The sequence below is a fragment of the Sparus aurata genome, chromosome 10, assembly GCF_900880675.1.
Source record: "Sparus aurata chromosome 10, fSpaAur1.1, whole genome shotgun sequence".
NCBI classification, from domain to species: Eukaryota; Metazoa; Chordata; class Actinopteri; order Spariformes; family Sparidae; genus Sparus; species Sparus aurata.
Window position 1 is genome coordinate 23,517,803 of NC_044196.1, and position 20,640 is coordinate 23,538,442.

At 39.8% G+C, this 20,640-nt stretch overlaps 2 protein-coding genes across 2 annotated transcripts in view; one reads left to right on the plus strand and one right to left on the minus strand.

Moving 5' to 3' along the window:
- LOC115589630 (uncharacterized) overlaps positions 1–10,629 on the plus strand; it is a 33,673-nt gene extending 23,044 nt beyond the window's left edge. Inside the window, exons 26-33 of the mRNA XM_030430642.1 lie at positions 1,090–1,288; positions 1,425–1,558; positions 3,151–3,308; positions 4,260–4,408; positions 5,501–5,707; positions 5,875–5,969; positions 8,132–8,256; positions 9,243–10,629. Coding sequence (XP_030286502.1) covers positions 1,090–1,288; positions 1,425–1,558; positions 3,151–3,308; positions 4,260–4,408; positions 5,501–5,707; positions 5,875–5,969; positions 8,132–8,256; positions 9,243–9,487 — 1,312 coding nt within the window. The 3' untranslated portion in view covers positions 9,488–10,629. The remainder of the gene's footprint in view (positions 1–1,089; positions 1,289–1,424; positions 1,559–3,150; positions 3,309–4,259; positions 4,409–5,500; positions 5,708–5,874; positions 5,970–8,131; positions 8,257–9,242) is intronic.
- ing2 (inhibitor of growth family, member 2) lies at positions 10,375–14,088 on the minus strand. Its single transcript, XM_030430644.1, has 2 exons — positions 13,793–14,088; positions 10,375–11,723 (listed from the first exon to the last, which is right to left on the minus strand). Exons 1-2 carry the CDS (start codon positions 13,935–13,937, stop codon positions 11,023–11,025), a joined length of 846 nt encoding a protein of 281 aa, XP_030286504.1. The 5' UTR covers positions 13,938–14,088; the 3' UTR covers positions 10,375–11,022.
- Between the last annotated feature and the right edge of the window lie 6,552 nt (positions 14,089–20,640).

The window sequence follows — 20,640 nt, forward strand, 5'->3', positions numbered from 1 at the left end:
TCCGGTATCCCCTGTCAACAAAAGTGGTGTCAGCACTGCAGCCTCCAGCCATAAAGATAATGTCTTGCAAGTTAATTTTTGAGAATGAAGAATTGTGCATCATATTTTTTTTATAGACTACTGTCATAAATATAAATATGGACTGCTTTACACAAACACTAACCAGTCCCCAACGTTGTTGATACCGCTGAAGCAAGTGCAACAACACAAGACGTTTAACTTAGCAAGCCAGCTACTACTACTTGTACAACAGCATGAAAAAAGGCCAGCTTCCGTCTTGCAGCCTTTTATTAAGCCAAGCACTCACCAAGGACTTAAAACCAATTTGACATTTATTACTTACTCCATTTTTTATCTTCTCAGCTTCCTCCATCCCCTCTTTGTTTTTCACCCTGTATGATGTTGGCAGAGCCCAGTGCTGTGGTCCTCTTGCCAGACTGCCTCCTCCTGGCAGTCCTAAGCTCCCGTGCTAGCGGTCAGAACCCCAACAATCCTTAAGTGCTTCAGGCTCCCAGGCCAGTCTGAGCAGCCTCAGCTAGCTGCAAGGCTAACTGAGCAAACTAGCTAACTGCGGGTACAGTTAGCAGCAGTTGGCAGTTATTTAGCCACTGGTACAACTCTTTATCCAGCATGAAACACTGTATATCATGAGAGTTGGTCTTTTGTTTTGGGAAAAACAGGTTGTAATTTACTCACCATGAGATATTTAAAAAGGTCACTAGTATTCAGCATTATAAAATTTTAGTATGATTATGCATTAATGTTACACAACTTAACACAGCTTTTCTATTAGGATATGTTACCACTATAATTGAGAGATGATTTGACAAACTGTAAGGACCATTTCAGTCATAATGCTGTTGTGGTTAAATGGGTAATGCAGGAAGTATAATCTTAATATTTTGTCAGACTGCATCATATCATTGTGTTTACTCTTATTGACATCTGGGACTGCTCCACGTTGATGACAGTGAAAGTATGACATAAAGGTATCAGGATCAGCACTTTGATGTACTGCCTGGTTCATACCAGGTATTTGCACTGTTGGTTCCCTCACCTTTGCTGGAGTCTGGCTCCCTCTTCTGGCAGGTATGCTTTGTGCCGCTCCATCAGAGCAGGGACAGTGTACGTGTGGAACCTGACCAGACGGCGTTTCACCTGCCGACCAGTCAGAGTGGAGCACGGCCTCTACAGCAGCACTGATGTGATGCTCGCCCATGATTTCAAACTTTACATCTTCACAGACAGAAGCAGAAACAGCAGCATGGACCCATCGTATCGATTCCAGGTCAGACTGTGTTTGAAGTGTAGTTCCTTAGATTCATCTGCTCATTTGGAGTCTGATTGTTCAGTGGGCTGTGAGTTGGATGGAACCTTAGATTATAATGCATAGTAACACTGATACATAATGTCTGACCTCCCAGACTCTTCTGGTGTATGACTTGATTAAGCAAAGTTATGTAAGGAGACAGACCGGGCTCGCAGTTATTCCCTGTCCTCAGCATGAGTACCTTCTTCTGGAGGATGGACGGACTCTTCTGGGCCTATCGGAGACCAGGTGAGAGTTAACCTATGAAATACTGGGAGCATAAAAAGTCTGCAATTATGAGGATATTTCACAACATATGAGAGTAGAAAATGTCTTGAAAATGTGGAAATTGATTGTACGGTATGACCAAATTAAAAACACATTTACCTTGTATAGAATTATATATATATATATATAAAAAACAAAAGTCATGTTTTTTTAGACATTTTAATGCAGAAATGTTATTAAGGCTATTAAGGCCTGATGACCCAGACACCCTACAGTACATATTATATTCCCCTGCAAATCTTTTGGAACAGTGAGGCCAATTCCTTTATTTTGGGTGTACACTGAAAACATGTGGGTTTGATATCAAAAGATGAATGTGAGACAAGAGATGTCAGCTTTCATTTCCAGGTATTTACATCTAGATCTGTTACAAAATTTACAACATAGGATCATTTGTAAAGGAACACCAATTTTTTAGGTGAGCAAAAGTATATGAACGGGTAGACTTAAAGTAGATTAGAAAGAATAATACTTAATTAGTTGCACATCTTTTGCCTGCAATAACTGCATCAAGCCTACAACCTTCTGACATCACCAAACCTTTGCATTCTTCTTTTGTGATACTTTCTAGGCTTTCACCGCAGCCTCTATCAGTTGTTGATTGTTTAGGTGGATTTCTCCCTTCAGTGTCCTCTTTAGCAGGTAAAATGCATGCTCTGTAGGGTTTCAGTCTGAAGATTGACTCAGCCAGTCTAAAACCTTCCACTTCTTTCCTCTAATGAACTCCTTGGTTGTTTTGGCAGTGTGTTTGGGGTCGTTTTCTTGCTGCATGGTGAAGGATCTCCCGATCAGTTTGGTTCCATCTCTCTTTAAATTGGCAGACAAAAATCTAATCAAAATCATCAATGAAGATGAATGAGCCCATCTCAGAAGAAGCCATGGTATTACCTCCACCTTGTTTCACGGATGAGCTTGTGTGTGTGGGATCATGAGCAGATTCTTTTCTTTCACCACACATTAGCCTTTCCATCACTTCGACAAAGGTTCATCTTTTTCTCATCGGTCCATAAAACTTTGTCCCATCACTTATGAGCCTCATCTCTATACCTTTAGCAAATTCCAATCTAGCCTTCCTAGTCTCATTGCCAATGAGTTGCATCTTCTGGTGTAGACTCTGTACTCCTGTTCCTGTTCTTCATGTTGGTTACAACTTTTTAACTGCAAATGCAGTCGGCAAAGGCAAAACCCAAAGCTGAAACTGAGAGTAGACATTCAGCGCTTTTTATTGTATGAATAACCAATGTAATAGGACACACCTAGGCAGCAAAAAACAACTGTCAGTCACATGTTCCAATAATTTTGCTCACTTGAAAAATGGGTGGATTCAAACAAAAGGTGCTGTCTCTCTAAGTATTGTAGCACTCTAGATGTTAACACTTGGAAGTGGAAGCTGACATACTGATATCTTGTCTCATATTCATCTTTTGGTGTCAAACCCAAATGTTTTCAGTTTATTGCAAAAATAAAGGAATTGGCCTAGCTGTTCCAATAGATTTGGAGAGGACTGTATACAGAACCCCTGTTAAATTCCTCTGTGTTGGATGTTGTTGCAGAGATCATCTGATCCTGTGGGATCTAGACTCTGGCTATGTCAAACATGAGATCAAACCGTCCCACAGAGGGTCGCTTCTGTACAGCCGCTCAGTCCAAGAGCTGCAGCCTGATGTGACACCACGCAGAGACACATGTGAGCTGCCGGATTCCTCCAACTGTAAAGACATATTTCCATGATGCTGGAAAATTTAACTAATTAAAATTTCACATTTGACTTGATCTTGAGTGCAGTATCAGCAATAATTGTCCTTGTGCAACACGAGATAAAACAAAAACAAACTATTCATGGTGGACTGTTGAGTATGAGTTTGAGGAGTCTCACAGCCTGAGGAATGAAGCTGCTCTGTAGTCTGGTAGTGCAGCAGCAGATACTTCTGTATCTGTTGTCAGATGGCAGCAGGGTGAACAGACTGTGGCTGGGTGGGTGTTGACCAGTATCTTTGGGCTCTATGCAGACATCTCATTTCACTGATGTTCTGTAGATAGGACCAGAAAGTTCTGGTGCTTTTAATCACCCGCTGTTTGTGGTGTTTGCAGTCAAGTTGCTCAGTTACTCCTCTGTAAAAGTTGTCAAGAATTTGGTTATGAAATGTAACTCCTGTTGAAATTATTTTAATTCTGCACTGGTAAACAACTCACCGTTGGGTTTTAATCATATTTTTATATTAATATGTGTATTCGGTTGCCACAATGAGAGGAAACGACAGCATACACACATAGATATATATGTATAACATATATATATTAATATAAAAAACAACATAATTGATGGTCTGCTACTATAAAAACATGTTGTTGAATCAGTCTGCGCTGTCGGACTCAGGAGGAAAAGCCGGCGACCAATCAGAAGGTCCATGGCTCAATCCACGGCCTCTGCAGTCTACATATCACAGTGTCGTTTGGCAAGACACTGAACCCCAAATTGCTCTCTGGGGTGCCTTGCATGTAATGTTGTAAAGTGCTGTGAGTGGTCGCTAAGACTAGAAAAATGCTGTATAAGTACAGTTTGTTTACCTTTTAATATCTGGTTGGATGATAGCAGAGGTCTGGATAGTTCCTCTTGCAGCCCGTCATTCTCTGTAACTTTGATTTTCCCTCCCTGCCACAGTGATGCCTTGGGACATCCGCACAGAGAGCCAGTCTGCAAAGAAGAGGAGGTCGGAGAGAGAGGCACAGAGGGAGACAGAGGCGGCGAGGAGGCTGGACAGAGAAAAATACAACTGTATAGAGCAGTACCTCCTCAGTGGAGATGAACAGGTACACAGCAAATAACAATGCACTTCTCATCTAACAATGCTCATCTAACTATAAACTCTTATCTGTAGATTATATTGCCATGTTTTTAGGCTGGTAAAGGAATGCCATTTATTTGTTGTGTACTTACAGTATTCCAACAATGACTTTAAAACATTACCTCATCTGTGAACGTGCCTGAGTAACATCAAATAGACTTTCATCGCCAATGCAAATAATCACTCTGTCGAACTCGTACATGTAACGCCTTCAACAGTAAGATTACTTTACTTTACATTAGCCGTAAGCTAGTGAGCAACAACATACACCAACAGTGTGTGTGTGTGTGTGTGTGTGTGTGTGTGTGTGTGTGTTTGTGTGCATGTGTTTAAATTCAGGTGAACCTCTGACCGACCGATATAGCTTAGACTCTGGTTATCTCTCTTCTTTTCCCCCTCTCCTCTCTGTAACGTTGCGTTCATAAAGTAAAGTACATTTCCCCTCCATCCCCAGTCAGAGGTCAACATTACTGAAGGTCCCCTCCAAAGATCACTGCAGCAGTCAGGTTGATAAACAGGAGCGAAGTTAAAAAGTAATCCCTGCACTCTCCTCCTATTGGTAAACAGCTCTGGATCAGAGCAGAATCAGAAAAAGTTTTATCATGTTTCTTATCAAATAAAGGCAGCAATAAATGGGTCTTTATTTAATACTAAAAATAGAAAGATGAAAGGAAATATTGGAGAGATAGATACAGCATTTTTGCATTAATTTGATAATGAATTTGTTGTTTGAGTTTGTTAGCAGTGACAGAAAGTAAACATGGAGAAAGACAGTGGAATATACGACACCAGCTACAATCAATATTACTGCCCAAACAGCATGTGTTTTACACTTATTTCACTTCATGTGTGAAATCTTACATATGAAATAAAACCCATGCTGGATGGGCCGTAATATTGATAACATGACTTTTGAGCAGTAATTGTCAATGTTTTAGAAAAAATTATGTTACTGCTTAAATGTGTTGACATAATCGGCCTTGTAACATCAAGTTTGATTGTGTTGTCAGTACTTGTTGCGTTATTGCCGTATACATTCCACTGCTTTATTTTGCAGGTGGCGGTGTGCTCCTATTTTGCTCATCACCTTAATGTCTTCAGCATGGTTTCACAAGAACACCTCCACACACTGGAGGATAAAACATCACTGCTGAGCCTCCACACGGCAGCTATTACCTACACCGGCAGCCACCTGGTGCTGACCAACTTTAAGCAAGAGCAGAGGACTCCCTGCATCACCCTGTGGGACCTGCATGAAGGAATAGTAGGCTATCACTGTGGTCGTACATGTTCTATGTTTATTAACGTCTTTTGATCATTCTTTGTATTTGTCAGTTCTCTTATGACCAACATAGGACATTTGTGATTGTTTTGTGGATGATTTAAGATTTCATAGTGACCTCAGGTTTTGTTTTGCATATATTCTTTTAGGTGAGTAAAAGACTGAAGAAGGAGGCTGGAGTTTGCTGCATAGCTATCACAGACAACGCAGACCGAGTCCTCTTTGGGGTCACAGGAAGCAACAGGCATGTTGTTATTCATCACCTCACCAATGTGCTAATCATTATTACACTGACTACACAAGTCATTGTCACTGACAGCTTAAAACACTAATTAATAAAACGTTCACACACAGGAGTATGATTTTTTTGAACTCTTATTGACTCATCACTGATTCATCATTTCAAAGTAAGGAAAAAAGACAACTCAGTGATCAGTCATAAAGTGATTTACTATCTTTCCAGTTGTCCCTGTATCCTCCATCATAACAAACATAATCAAAAAACTAATAGCTTCATTTACATTCATCTTTTGCTATAAAGCACTGAACCTACCAACAGTGTAACAAGAGAGCGTCTGCAAGTCCATTTGAAATGTAATTTGTCCTAAAATAAGCAGCCAAGAAATAAGCAGACTCAACAAAAAAATGAATTCACACCTGCCTGTACTGCCTCCCTGGCACTTTCATACCAAATTATAAAACTACGATATTTTAGGAGATTTTCAAAATGATACAGGATGCAATTTGTCTATCTGTACACATTCTGTGAGGAAGTTACAATGAACTGGAAACTTGGAGTTGTGTTAATGACTGTCAGTTAGTTAAGCCTACAGTGTAGCCTAGCAGCCTCCTGCTTTACACATGGAGCTTTTATAACATTCTTACTATTACAAATTAATATTGCTTCTTCAGATGATAGCCCCCTATTTAACTTTAAATCTGTTATGTCATGTTTGGTTATGTGATTAAGGTATCATGTAATCTGTTTATATAATAATATGAATCCAATAATCACTGTGTGTAAAAGAGCGTATCGGTCAACAAAACAAGGGAAAATGCTGCACGCGGTATTCATCATGTTAATACTATGAGTATGACATCTGACGTCAACTCACCTAATCTAATTCATCCTCTTTTCTAGGCTAATTGTTTTAATTTATTTTGGTTTGAAAATATTGTGGGGCTCAACCCCATCAGCAGCCATAGAATTGGAGCCTGTGCCTAGTTCCCAAATTTGCTAGCTGTTAAAATTAAAGACTGGCTATATTTTCAAGTTTAAAATGGAGTAGAGATTTCAACCCTTCGCCTTACCCCCGTTACCTTATACCGTCCCTCAGCTGTCCTGCCTTTAGTTCCTCTTCTTCAAAAGGCTCTAAAACATCAAGAGAACTTCTGGCTTTACTTTTTAATGCTACTGTAGTTCTTTGGAAGCTCCAGAAAAGGCTAGTAAGTGGACCATGATTTTTTATTTTTGTTTAACTAGGATTGAGTTTATTTTCGTGAGTCTCCAGGTGGTTCTTACATTTTTAATCTTTCAGAGGGGGAAGGGATGGGCGGTTTACCGGTTTCATGAACATCACATTCTGCTATGACATTGATTTTGCAACACCTTGATTACTTGCTATTTCATAGCATATAAAGAATAATTTGCTTTACTGTTGGCTCTGATAACATGCAGATAAATGGCTAAATAAGTACTCCTTAAACTAAAGTCACATCCAGTAACTACTTATTTCCTCGCCAACTCCGACTTCAGTAATACAAACATTTGGAATCCACCATCAGAGGAAGTGAAGACCCAGAGGTTCAGGTTTATTTGTGACTTAAAAATGGAAAAATTTCAGGTTTGCACCAACCATTTTACTTCCTAATGCTTTCTTAGGGCCAGCAACGTAAAAAATCAGGGTACTCTTGAAAACTCAAGGATGGATTGTTACCCAGTTCAAACTTTGGCAGTTTTTTTCATCATTTATTTATGTTGTTTTAATATTTATTTTGTAATTCAGCCTTTTGAACTTGAGTGTTAGCATGCATAGCTAATGTGGCTAGCATTTATTCTAGTTACATAGGGCATATTCATAAATACATTTACATTTAATCAGCCTATAACCAAACTAATTTGGAGATCATGAGAGTTGTTAGGGGGTTGAATAGGAAAATACAGTTCATTTATCACCAAGGCCTTATACTGGGTGAGTCCAGCCCTGCTGTCAGCTTTCACACTGTAAAAAAGCCTTTCACACCACTACATGTTGCCTGAGATGCTAAAGATGCTAATGGCACTCCCATTCCACCTTCATTATTTAATAAGACAAACTCAATAGTGAATTCTGTTCTCAGTTTGAACTGTTAAGTTGTGAGAATATTTTTTTAAAGAATTAGTGGTGTTCATGTTTGCTCTGATAGGCTGACAGTGTGGGATCCTTTCAAGAGAAACTATAGGAGCATCTGTGGCTATGGGAACCTGAAAATAGAAGTCTCCAGTAAGCTGTACATGACGGAAGGAGGAACAAAAGCCGTCCTGCTGTCAGGTAGGAAACAGAACTAGAGGCTATTTAAAGCTCTTATAAAGGAATTGAAAGATTTATTAGGTCTTTAGTCATATGACTGAGGTGTGTTTCACTTCACACTTTGGTGCTAAAAGACAACTGTTATATATATAACTGTTTAATCAGTGTCGTCTCAGGCTGATATAGAATACAGCTATCAGTTATTATATTAGTTTATTAGTTATTATAATCTAATAAAGAAAAAAAATATTCAGAGAGCTTCAAGGAAAATTTCACCCAAAAATGAAATTCAGTCATTGTCCACTCATACCCGTCTCGTCTCTGAAAGCTCTGAGATCCCAAATGGAATTCAAGATTGAAGTGTTAATAACTAACACCCTTGACATGCGGTCAAACTTGTACACCCACTTTAGATGTAGTCCATGCTAAGGCTTTTGGCTTAGTAGATACAGTAAAGATGTCATCTTAAAAAGGGCATTAAAAGGGCAGTTTTTTGTCAGGTTGTTTTTTTACATTTTGATGTAGCCACTAGGTTCATTCCAAGGTGACAAAAGAACAATGATTCTTAGTTTCAGTTGATTATATATGTACTAATGAGAAAATAATTACAAATACTTGACTCCATTTCTGCCAAATGAATCCACCTTTAAAACATCACCACAAATAACCTCAAGTGTCACCAAATTACCCAGAATGAAATTCTTCAGGATAGATCTTTCACTGCAGCCATGTTGACATAAAATAGTACTTATAACTAATGACATTAATTAAGGTTTTTGTTTTATTGAGGTATGTAGCCTAATTAATGTGATTGTTAACACCTGTGTTCATGTCAAAATGGCTTTTGTGAAAGAGGTTCTTCAGTGACACATCACCCCACAAAAAACATAGCCCTAAAAATCTAAGAACAAAACAAAACTATGCACACCTGGAAACATATTGATTTTCATATCACATACACAGCACAATGTGTCCATGTGACTTTTTATGTTGCCATAATAATCCAGGACAGTTGAGCCTGTGGGACCTGGAGGCACGTAGCATCCTGTCTGTGCTCTCCCTGGATGCACATGTCGGCTGTATGAGGCTGCTCCGTGGACGTGAGATCTGGGTCCTGCTCGGCCTTAGCCACAGCCCCGCCCTCATCAGCATCAGGCCCACATCCAGGAGTGTCAGCTCAGCAACTCAAGCCTCCAGAGACGGAGACCTGTTTGGAGAGTCCAGCAGCAGTGAAGAAGAGGAGGACTCTTAGGGAAAACTCTGCAATCAGTATTCTCCTGGCCATGTGATGGACAGACATCAGAGAATGTGGAGTCCGCTACATGACAGAAGCAAATTAAGTCTTCACCATAACACAAGGACAGAGAAGAAAAATGCTCAGATTTATTGAAGTAAAAATATATTCAATGTTGTGCTGATATGATGGTGTCATAGTCTACAGTATGTACTTTTATCTGCATTACACACCCCCAATCATTTTGCAGGGCATGTTGTCCGTAATTATTTGTTATTTATGTTCTTAAGATACATTAAATAGCAATCCAAGGTATTGGCCTCATCATCTGATGGGAGTCTGCCCACCCTGCAACCTCAGATGACCGGGGGAATCACCATGGTCGGTGAGGCACAGCTGCCTCCTAGTTAACATGACTGGACACCAGACAAGGACTGAACACAGCCTCTGAGACTGATGGTCAATTTGAAGACGGATACAGTATGGAGATTTACAGCGGCTCTGACCAAGACTATGACTCCAGAGAACGAGAAGTGACTGCAGGTGTGGACAGGAGAAGTGTGAAGGGGCAGAGGAAGGAGAGAGAGTCGGTAGTGAGTGAAAACATCTCACACTGAATTGAGGATTTATTTTAACCAAACCAGAGGTGATTGTCGAAACACAAATGATGAGGTCTTTTTACATAAGTGAGGAGAGAAACTTGAATTCAGGTGGTGTGTGGTTGTATTTTTCAGTTTAGTAAGGAAATTAGGTGTAAACATATTTTCCTTTCTTGGCACTTTGTGTACGCTACTGCGTACATCTCCAAGCTGAAACTACAGGCCCTCTATCCACATCTCTGCAACACAGTACACCTTGTTGCATATTTCATGCTGAAGGAGAAAAGAGAACTGAATGGTACTCAATGACTATACTTTGTTTTAATGAATATAAAAAGAAATTTACACAATAGTGATAGTGAACCATTGAAAACATCAAGTCCACAAAATGACGTCCTATTCCAGTGTCCCATCAACAATCATCTCCTCAATTAAATATCTTGTAAACATATTACATGTGTGGGTTATTCTCTACACGCCATTATTTTATAGACAATGATTTTGAATAATTGAGTACAGTTAAGAAAGTTCAAATGAAGAATAAAAACTGTTTTGCCAAAACTGGAGAAAACAATGACCATTTTTTATTAGGACCATGTCCAGAATGAATAGGGACAGTAAACCAAAAGATGCTTCCATTTTTCTTCAAAGTCCAAATAAAAAAAAAAAAGAGCTAAACACTTGAGGAAGCTGGCAGCTTCAAGCTAATGATTCTTGCAGCAGCTGGACTCCCTATAGACTACAGTACAGTTATAGCCATTGGGAACAATCAGTGATGTAACAGCACAAGTGCAATCACAACTTGTCCTTGATTAATAATAAGCGCTGCTACTAATGGTGTTCGATTGTGCTCTTACAACATCACGAGTACGGTTATCACCTACAGCTGATAGTCTTGACCTCTTCCAGATGAGAGAGACATCTTCCAGATGAGAGAGGACCAATGAAGGGTCACTACCTGGATCTGCGGTCTTTTCTGTTTTTGTCTAGGCTTTTGTCCATCGTCTTTTCATTGTCCCCTCTGCATTTGGGGCAGTACCACTTCCCCTTGGGCTTGTAGGTGAGCCCCACACAGGAGAAGTGGAACCACTCAATGGGGCATTGGTCGTTATCACAGCCAATCATCTCACCATATGACACCTGCTCACAGAGGCAGTAGGTGGGCTCATTGGGGTCGATGGCAAAGTCGACCGGCGAGGCGTCTCGTTCCTGTTTGGCCTTGCGCTTCTTCTTCTTTGCAGATTTGGACTTCTTCTCTCTGGGTGGAGGGATGGACAGTTCCTCCACAGGGTCATCTACCAGAGAGCCGTTGGCTGACGGGTGGCTTGAGTCACGGCTCTCGCTGTTCCGCTGGCGCCGAGGGCGTCTCGCCGAGGTGCGTTCAGGGGCTGGGGAGTCTTGGACGCTGGAGCGTCGTTCTGTAGTGAGACGCTCGGCCTCACTCGGTTCCTGGAGGCAAAGTGAGTGCGAGTCCATCTGGCGAGAGCGGTTCTCCACCAGCTCTGTCATCTGGGTCACTACGTGGATCTTCTCATCCCCCAGCTCCTGGCTGGTGATGAGCGCTCTCTGCAGCTGGATCTGCAGGCGCTTTCTCTGAGCTGCATCTTGCTCACCTTTGTACTTCTCAAATACTTCATCCACCTCCTTCAGCACCTCTGCAAAGTAGGCCACAAAAACAGAGGAGAATTATACATTACTATAAAAACACAAGGTGTTTACCACACAACTTTTGTTTTCTATTAATCCATGTGTTATACAATATCTGTTTGTCAGCTTCAGATTGTCTGTGTTTTCATACAAACATGTAAGAGTATGATGATGGATATACATGTCTGGCACAAGATTAGGCTCATACAGTAATTAAGAGCCTGGGTTGACTTAACTAAAATGTTGATGTACTTGACTAGTACCTACTACTAGTAGTTACTACTTACTTTGCAGATTCACATTATTGTGTGTTTATAGGCCTGTGACGTTTAACCAATCAGATGTTCTTGTGGACAGGACATTGTGTAAGACGGTGCTGCATTAGGGCAAAAGTAGCACATTCTTTTATTAATATATTTTAACGGCAATCTGTCAGAAAAAAAAAAATCTACTGATACCGATCACTCTAAAATTCCTGAATATCTGATAACTGATGACTGAATAATCAAACTGATCTTAAAGGACAACACAATATATGTGGTTTTACTTTGTTTATATGTGGCGGACCATGCCACCTTTCTAGCTTGTGTTAACAGTGTTCTGAGACCTTATTTTCCTTTCAGAACAGCATTTTTATGATCATGTATGACTATGTAAGTATGATTAAATTCTTAGTTTGAATTTCTTCTACAAAACTACACATAAGTTTAAGGCTTTGTGTGGAGAGAAGAAAAATCAACAAGGGCAACGGTATTGTGGAAGGACATCGTCAGCCAATCCAAAGAAATATAGGTTTAGTGAGAAGGAATGGGACTAACAAGCAACCTTTACTTTACCAGTTCACTGTCGTTGTGGGAAGTCAAGAAGACAAGTGATTAGCACACAGTGATGAAACAGGGCGAACAGCGGTCTTAGAGTGTGGACGGCAGAAAACTGCAATTTGGTTTAAAGAGAGCAACCGGAATAATTACACAATTTAAAAAATGTGGACAGTGAGGAAGGAGACTCCAGAGGACCACCGTTTAGAAGGCAAACCAAAGATGTGAGTGGAGGAGGGCTGAGCTGCAGTCAGCCCCTGCCTACAGGAAGTGACGCCAGTCATATGTTCAGGGGGGTTGCCTAGAACAGGAGACATCCGGCTCTGCAGCTCACAGGCGACGGGGTACTTGACTCTGACTGGAGGAACAGACACCGTTCAAGCCGTCGGCGATGTGTAATCTCGCTTTTTAAAAAAATGAAAAACTCAATTTCATGTGTCAGCGCAGGTCACATTATCTGTAGAAGGTGTCGGAGAAGTTGTTGGTAGCAGAGGCTGGTTGTTAGCTGCTGCTCACTCTGCGTCAACAGAGAGCAACACTGAGACACAATGAGAATTGTTATTACATTAAAAACGGCAGTGTGTGTTAACCGCGGACGCTGGGCATGGGTTCACACCTCATTGAGCACAGTTTAGGATCTCCTACACATCTGTATTCTACGTCCTGTGCTTCAGCATACGTTTAATACACCGAACAGTGTTCACTTAAAATAAATGCCTAAGTTTATTCAGTGTTTTCCTGGTATTCGCACAATAATCTTCCGCGGAAACACCTTAGTGGGCGGCAGTGTGTACCTATTGAAAAAGTTAAGATTTTATTGTTATACAGTGCTAGTTTTTTAATCATTTCTATGCCGAATTTGTCACCGGACACAAAACACTCGTATGAGAGATGGTACTGGATCATAATGTACATGTACGTTTGGCGAGAGAAAGAAATGTTACATTTCAGCATTTACCTCATTGAGGCTGGTGGCACATACGAAACAAGACACAAGCGTATCGGGGCTGTGCTAACTGACGGATGGCTCACTTGTTAGTTTAATACTTGGCTCGATACTGTAACTCTCCACATTTCAGCTGCCCACATTACTGTTTATGGAAGTAGATATGAAGAAGGGTCGCTCGGTTTTTGCAAAATGGGAACAGAAGGCTCGCGCCTGCTCCACCATTTGAGCACACCCTGTCAGACTGCCCTTAATGTTTGCCACTTTGATACACGCAGTCAGAGTTAACGATAAAAACATGGAAACACAATACCTTGGTACTTTGCATCAATTTCTCGAAGCAGAGAAATATTTCTTTGTATATCCAAAGGCAGGGACTCCACACATTCCAGATAATCCTCCACATAGTTGACCAGTTGTTGCGACTTGTCGGCATTTGGATAGTGGTGGCCTAACATCGTCCCTACGATGCATAGAGGCACTGAAAGAATATGGATGAAATGTGAAAAATATACTGTTAAAATCAAATGCTTGGCGACTTTGCAGCTTGTAGGGCAGTCCCAGGCAGCAGTTCACTTCAAACAAAACTCAAGCCACTGCGCATGCGGGAGTATTTTCCTTATATGGAATTATGCCGTTTCCTCTCATTTGTCGTCATCGAAGGCGGGGCTAGTGGGCTATACCGCGTCGGGATTGGCAGATAGTGACCTTATTATCATAACGGTTTCCCGGGAAATTAAACCAATGGGAAAATTGAAAACAGAGGTGCCAGAGTTTAGACGGAGACCAAGTTTAACCTTGTGTCTTCCTTGATAGCAGAGCAGAGCAGCAGCATGATTTAAGGCCCAGTTAGTCATTTTATGGACAAATTGAGGTTCGTTCACTTATATACATTATGAACGGCTTGATTAATCATATAAATCATCATGTTTATGTAAGCCTCTCTGAACTAAAAATATAAACTGCAATGTTTAGAAGCACTACTTATTCTCAAAATTCAAAAAGCAAAACATATCAATTTTTATTTAAGTTTTGATGGTGGTTACTAGCCCTTTTTACACAGCGTCTCCGCATTATCTCCGGAGCGGTGGTTCGCCAATTTTCTGCCGATGGTGATTCACATAGAGCAAAGCATCTCCGCCTTCATGTGTTCAGGTGTTCCCCTGTTAATCCAAACCCGCGGACAGTTTATAATCATATGGATGCTGTTATAATGTGTATTGATCGAGATCCTGACCCACCAAACATCCTGGAAAGTGACAGAGTTAAGTTTTTCGCGCTAAATTACATAATTATACATAATCACCATCAGTAAACAGGTAGCTGTCTGACTCTGTCACTCGCAGGGAGGCTGTTTTCTGGGGGAAAGGTCCCTGAAGTCTCGGTCTGGAGGGCTGACGGTCGCGGTGATTTATTTTCATCACAAACACTCTGTGAGTTAAAGTTTTTTGCTGGTGACAAACGCTGTTTTTTTAGCAGAAATGTGAGGAAGAGTCAGTAGGACAGACAGGAGGACAGACACTTCTCCACGCATAGCTGTGGTATTTGTTTTCCTCATATAAGTTGCCAAAGACAATTACAGTTACTACGTTACTTTTGTTCGGTCCTGTAACGTTGCTTTGTGGTATATTTATTCTGTATTTAGTTGAGTGAAGGACCTGTGCAGTTATCAGGCTGCATGACCGACAGCCCCCGCTCCGCGCCTCCGGCTTATCCGTTCACATTGGGACGGCTCACCAATAATGCGGCCCTGATACTACCTCCAGAGGCGGATCAGCGCCAGAGCGAATTTCCCCCCTCTCCGCAACTGAAACTTTCACACATAGGAGGGTGCGGAGAATTGGCGCAGGATCCCTGCATGCAAACGGCAGTGTGAAAGAGGCTACTGTCTCCTTTTCGCTATATTCTGTGAACAAATTGGCATGTAATGGAAAAGTTGACCCAACTGTGAATCTCCATAAAAGTTGTAGTGTAGTTGAAGTGTAGAATGCAAAATTTCTCTTGACTCTCCATCAGCATGAAAACGAGTTGATAATGACTGAAGTTTCATTTTTGAGTGAACGTATCCTTTAAACAATAAATTCTATATATTTTTAAAGTTATATTCTAGTGAGCTGTTATTCATTATTTCACACTGAGGGACTTTAAAGGTACTTTGCTCAAAATCAAAGCAGCAGAGACTGAGATAGATGACTTTATTAACCCACACTTCCAACTGGATGGTGCAGTTCATTATTTAGTCTTTGCCTGGTAAATAAGAGTTATATAGAACCTTGCTCGAGACTTAAGGTTTTTGGAAATCTTGAGCCAGATCACTCCCTGAAGATATCATCAGGGTGTATTTTTCTCAGACTGAAGGAAGATCTCTTCAGAGCCACAGAAGAAATTATACAACTGTTTTCACAGGCCAGTCGCACTCTTTATGACTAGTAAAATGACTCAGACAATCCTTTACATGTTCCTTCTTTGTATCTTATGCACCGTACATACGCCTTATTGTGGTTGCTGAGATAAGTTTACTGATTTAGCTCCAATAATGAAATTATTCCAGCAAATTCTTTGTTAATTTACAAGATTACATGTAGCTGGATTAGATTACGTGTTTTGGTGAAATACATTTCAAAATTACCTGCAATACACTCAGTCACAAGGTTGACGCGGAAACAGGCCTGACAATGGCAATATACAAGTTCCTCCTTTAGGCCTCCTATGTTAGACAAGCTCATTATTAATCAGTATGTCTGTAACCAAAGGCGTGTGTGTGTGTGTGTGTGTGTGTGTGTGTGTGTGTGTGTGTGTGTGTGTGTGTGTGCATGCATTTGGGAAACCGCTTACTTCCTCTTTCTGTGTCACATGAAGCCAGGAAAATTCTTGTGTTCTGCTGATCCCAACATCATCATTACATTTGTCGCTAATATAACTAGTCCCTCTACTATTATTAATAATACAAGTACTATACCACTATGACCACTTTTATTTTAAGTAATAATGTTAATCAAAAATACTGCCACTACTATTACTATAAAAACTATGATTACTACTGCTACTGCAATTGCTGTAACTATTTTAAATAAGACTACGAATACTATAACTCTCACTGCTCATAATTGTGTTGTAACTGCAAAAGACAGTGCTACTACCATTACACACAACTACAGGTGCTGCTACCACTATACTTACTTCTAATAATGTACAACAACTTCTTTGATTAATAAGTTAAAACAACAAAAGACAGTGCTACAACCATTAGACTACTACTGCTAAATATACTAATGCTACTATTATTACCCTACTATATTACTACTATAATTACTACTACTATTACTTACTAAAACTATCACTTGCATTACTCTTATGCTATTACTACTTCTACTGCACCTGTAAATATTATTATACAACTAGAAAACACTATAACTAATACTGTACAAGTATCATTACACAATTATTACTCCTTACCACTACTGCTACTATTAATAATAATTTTACCAGACAACACTACTATGATAACTACAATTATTACCATTACAACTACTAATTCTCTAACTTGCACTACTCTCATGCTTACTAGTACCTCTAATACTACTACACCTATAACTGCTACTGTTATACTACTACAACCTCAATGACTAAAAGTATTGTAAGTAAAAAATATATTACTACTACCATTACACCTCTAGTCCTGATACGAATACAAATACTAATATTGCTAGGATGCTACCACTCCTATCAATATTAACAACAATCATATCCAACCATTACAACTTCTATTCCAAATACTGCTGGTACAATAACTACCAGTATTATAACTGCTACTATAATTACTACAACTTTACTACTACTATGCTATTAACACAACCCCTACAGCCGATTCTATCATAACTATGACATTACTACTACTATATTACTACTAAAACCAAACTTACTAGTGATACCATCACTCATGCTTTAACCAGGTCCATTACTATTTGTGCCATTAGTACTTCTTGGGACCAGTGTGGTAAGTGTGCAGTCAGTTCCATACAACACAGGTTTGTGGTGGAAAATATCATGTGACCTTTCACACCAGTTTAGGCTGGGTTCCCACCCTGCTGTCACATTTGCTTTCGTTTCCTGGATATTGGTATCAGTTGGCCAATAAAATAAGCGTTGCAACTTCATAATCAACACAACTGCTTCCGGTTATTCCTTTCAAAATAATATCACAGCAGTGTGCCACAGTGCCTCTTTCTAACACTTTACTGCAGAGTATGATAGCCTCATAATGTGGTTGTACTCATTTATCACCTATGGTTTGTTTGACTACATTTATTTATCCAAATATCAAGAATTGTGATACAAATTCAATGAAACACTAGATAATTTGGCCAACCAATAGCTTATTTTTTCACATTAAACCTTGACTTGACTTGACTTGACTTGACTTGAGTTACATGTGTGCCTGTTCTTTCTTTGTGTGATCAAAACAAACACCTTCCTTATGTCAAGCCTTCTCCTATAGTTATGTTGTATGTTGTGTTGTACGTATTCCAGTTAGTTATGTTGAAAGTTTGGGAAATGCTGCCTGAATCCACGTTGGGGATAACCTACCTGAAAAAAGAATAACAATCTCTCAAAGTAGGCCATTTAGTTTGTCTATGTGAGATAAAATCCTGAATATCACATGAATTGAAAAGAAAATCAAATATAACTTGATATTACATCGTCACCTTCCTAAATTAATAGCCTAAGTCATTTTTTCTGATTTTTCAGAAAACACAAAAAACTGAACAAAATATCAAATATATGATATTTTTAATAATTTCACTCAGAAAGGTTATGACAATAGATGACTATTGACATACTGATAACAATGTCTGTCAATTATGTAACATAAGAGGAATAAATTACTTTGGCAAATTTTTGAGCATGCCTTTGTGACTTAAGCAGTTTTAAACATTCAACTCTGTCAACAATAAAGCATAACTAACTAACTAAACATAATGCTGAGGAGGCATGAGCATCTCCTCACTTTTCCCTCTAGCTCTTCTTTGCTGGGTTCTTGACTGATGCCACCTTCTTGAAGAAGTGTGGACACCCTTTGAGGTGTACGGTCACAAAGGTATGATCATTCTGAAAAACATTCATTGCCTTATGGTCACTTGTATTAAAGTGAAACTCTCGCCAAAAAGCAACCTAGGCTTTATTTGTGAATCTACTCGAGTCAAACCTTTGTGTAAAAGCATAATTACGACGAAAGAGTCACTTTTAAGATTTACCATAGTTTTGTTTTCAGGCAAACAAATTTTCGGTGGAGTGCAGGGGCAAGAAGGCTCGACACAACATGAAACTTTGCTCGTAGTATCACCAGGGTCTCTACACATGAACACGAGCATTGAGAACACGTCACGTTAGTAGCTGCATCTCCGGCGCAACAACGTCATGGCAGACAAAAAGTGTCTATCCCCGAGTGCGACCTAACAGGAAGGCTTGAGGAGTGGTCCATCATTACTCTTCTTCCTGTTAGGTGCAACGCACTTGGTGATACTACGAGCAAAGTTTCATGTTGTGTCAAGCCTCTTAGTGTTTTAAAAATAGCGATACTGATGCTATCATAAGAGTGCCCGTAGCACTCCATTGAAAATGACCTTGCCTCTTTCATCGTAATTATGCTTTTACACAAAGGTTTTACTCAGGTACATTCACAAGAGTTTCACTTTAAGCTACATAGGGATTCCCAAAGTGGTGTGCATGCACCCCTAGGGGTGCACAAGCTGCCTCTAGACACCACACAATAGAGGTGGATTTCATCGTTCGATGTCGAGATTCAGTTCCCGTCAATCAGTTCGGCAGTTGCGTTTCCAGTACAACAACGTTTAGTGGTGAATCATGTAATGCACAGTTCTCAGCTCCTCGTTCTCAAACGATCGTGCTAACGGTCAACATAACACTGTAGTTCAAGGCAAATACATAGCTGTAACTTCATGATTATGTGTACATTTAGACAACACAACAGTTAACAGCTAAATCCTGCAAGCCAAGAACGAGTGACTGACTGAACAAGAACGCCAGCAGAGGAATCAGTGAACCAACAAGAATGATGAGCTACAAACGAAATTAAAAGTTTTTTTTATTCATGGAAATGGTTGCTGTGCTGTTTCTCATTGGCTAAAATTCAACGACAGTGTCCTAGACTCAGCATACGATTGGCTAGCTCTCAGTCCTCTTCACCACTCTGATAATTAAACAGTGAAAAACACAGCGACTAGTCTGTAATAACGAACGAACGAACGAACGAGAGAGAAGTGAAAGGTGGAATCAGTTCAGTTTGTTCGCGTTTACAGAGTCGTTCCATCGAACTGATTCGTTCGCGACCGACACATCACTACTGCACAACAGGCATAATATAATACCGGTCAAATGATGTTGTGATTACTAATATTATGTTCAGGTGAGAATTTCATTAAATGAAAACACAAAATTAAAGAGGATCCTTTGTAATTTTTTATTTTTACACATAATTTCTAGCTGTTAGATTACAATAAGGTATTCAAATCTTTCTTAATTAGATCATGTAATGTGAAAATAAGACAAGAACTGTAGATGAAATATTGTTTGAAAAGACAGAAACGAGTTAACAGAAAGCCTATCAGCCACAGATTATGGAGCCTTTCCACTCTAAATGCTAGATTAGCTATTTTGCTAACTAAAATGCTGACTAAAAAGACTAAAAAATCATGGATATGACTTCAGTGATGGAGTGGTAGACCTTCAGTTTTGAAACACCCACCATCTTATTAAGCTTGTGAAAATTGCCTAAGTAACATTGTTTTTTGACTTAAGCAAAATAAAACGGCCTAAGTCACACTCTTAACATAGGCAATTATACTACAGGGGTAGAATGATATAATTGCGTATGTTAAGAGTGTAACTACTTCTACTTCTACTAGAATCACATGATCTGTTCAACTGAGGATGTAGGCGATTTTACCAGAGGTGGGCAGCATCATGAGGAGATGATTTAGGCAAAAAAAAAAAAAAATCATTTTTGCCAAAAAATGACTTTGGCAATTAATTTAGGAAGGTGACGACATTGAAGTTTGAAGAAATGTCTGCGGTTGTCTGCCAATGAGGATGCTTTTATTTTTTAAAGCCAGCTTTTCCGGGCCTTCTGTGTGTCTGTGG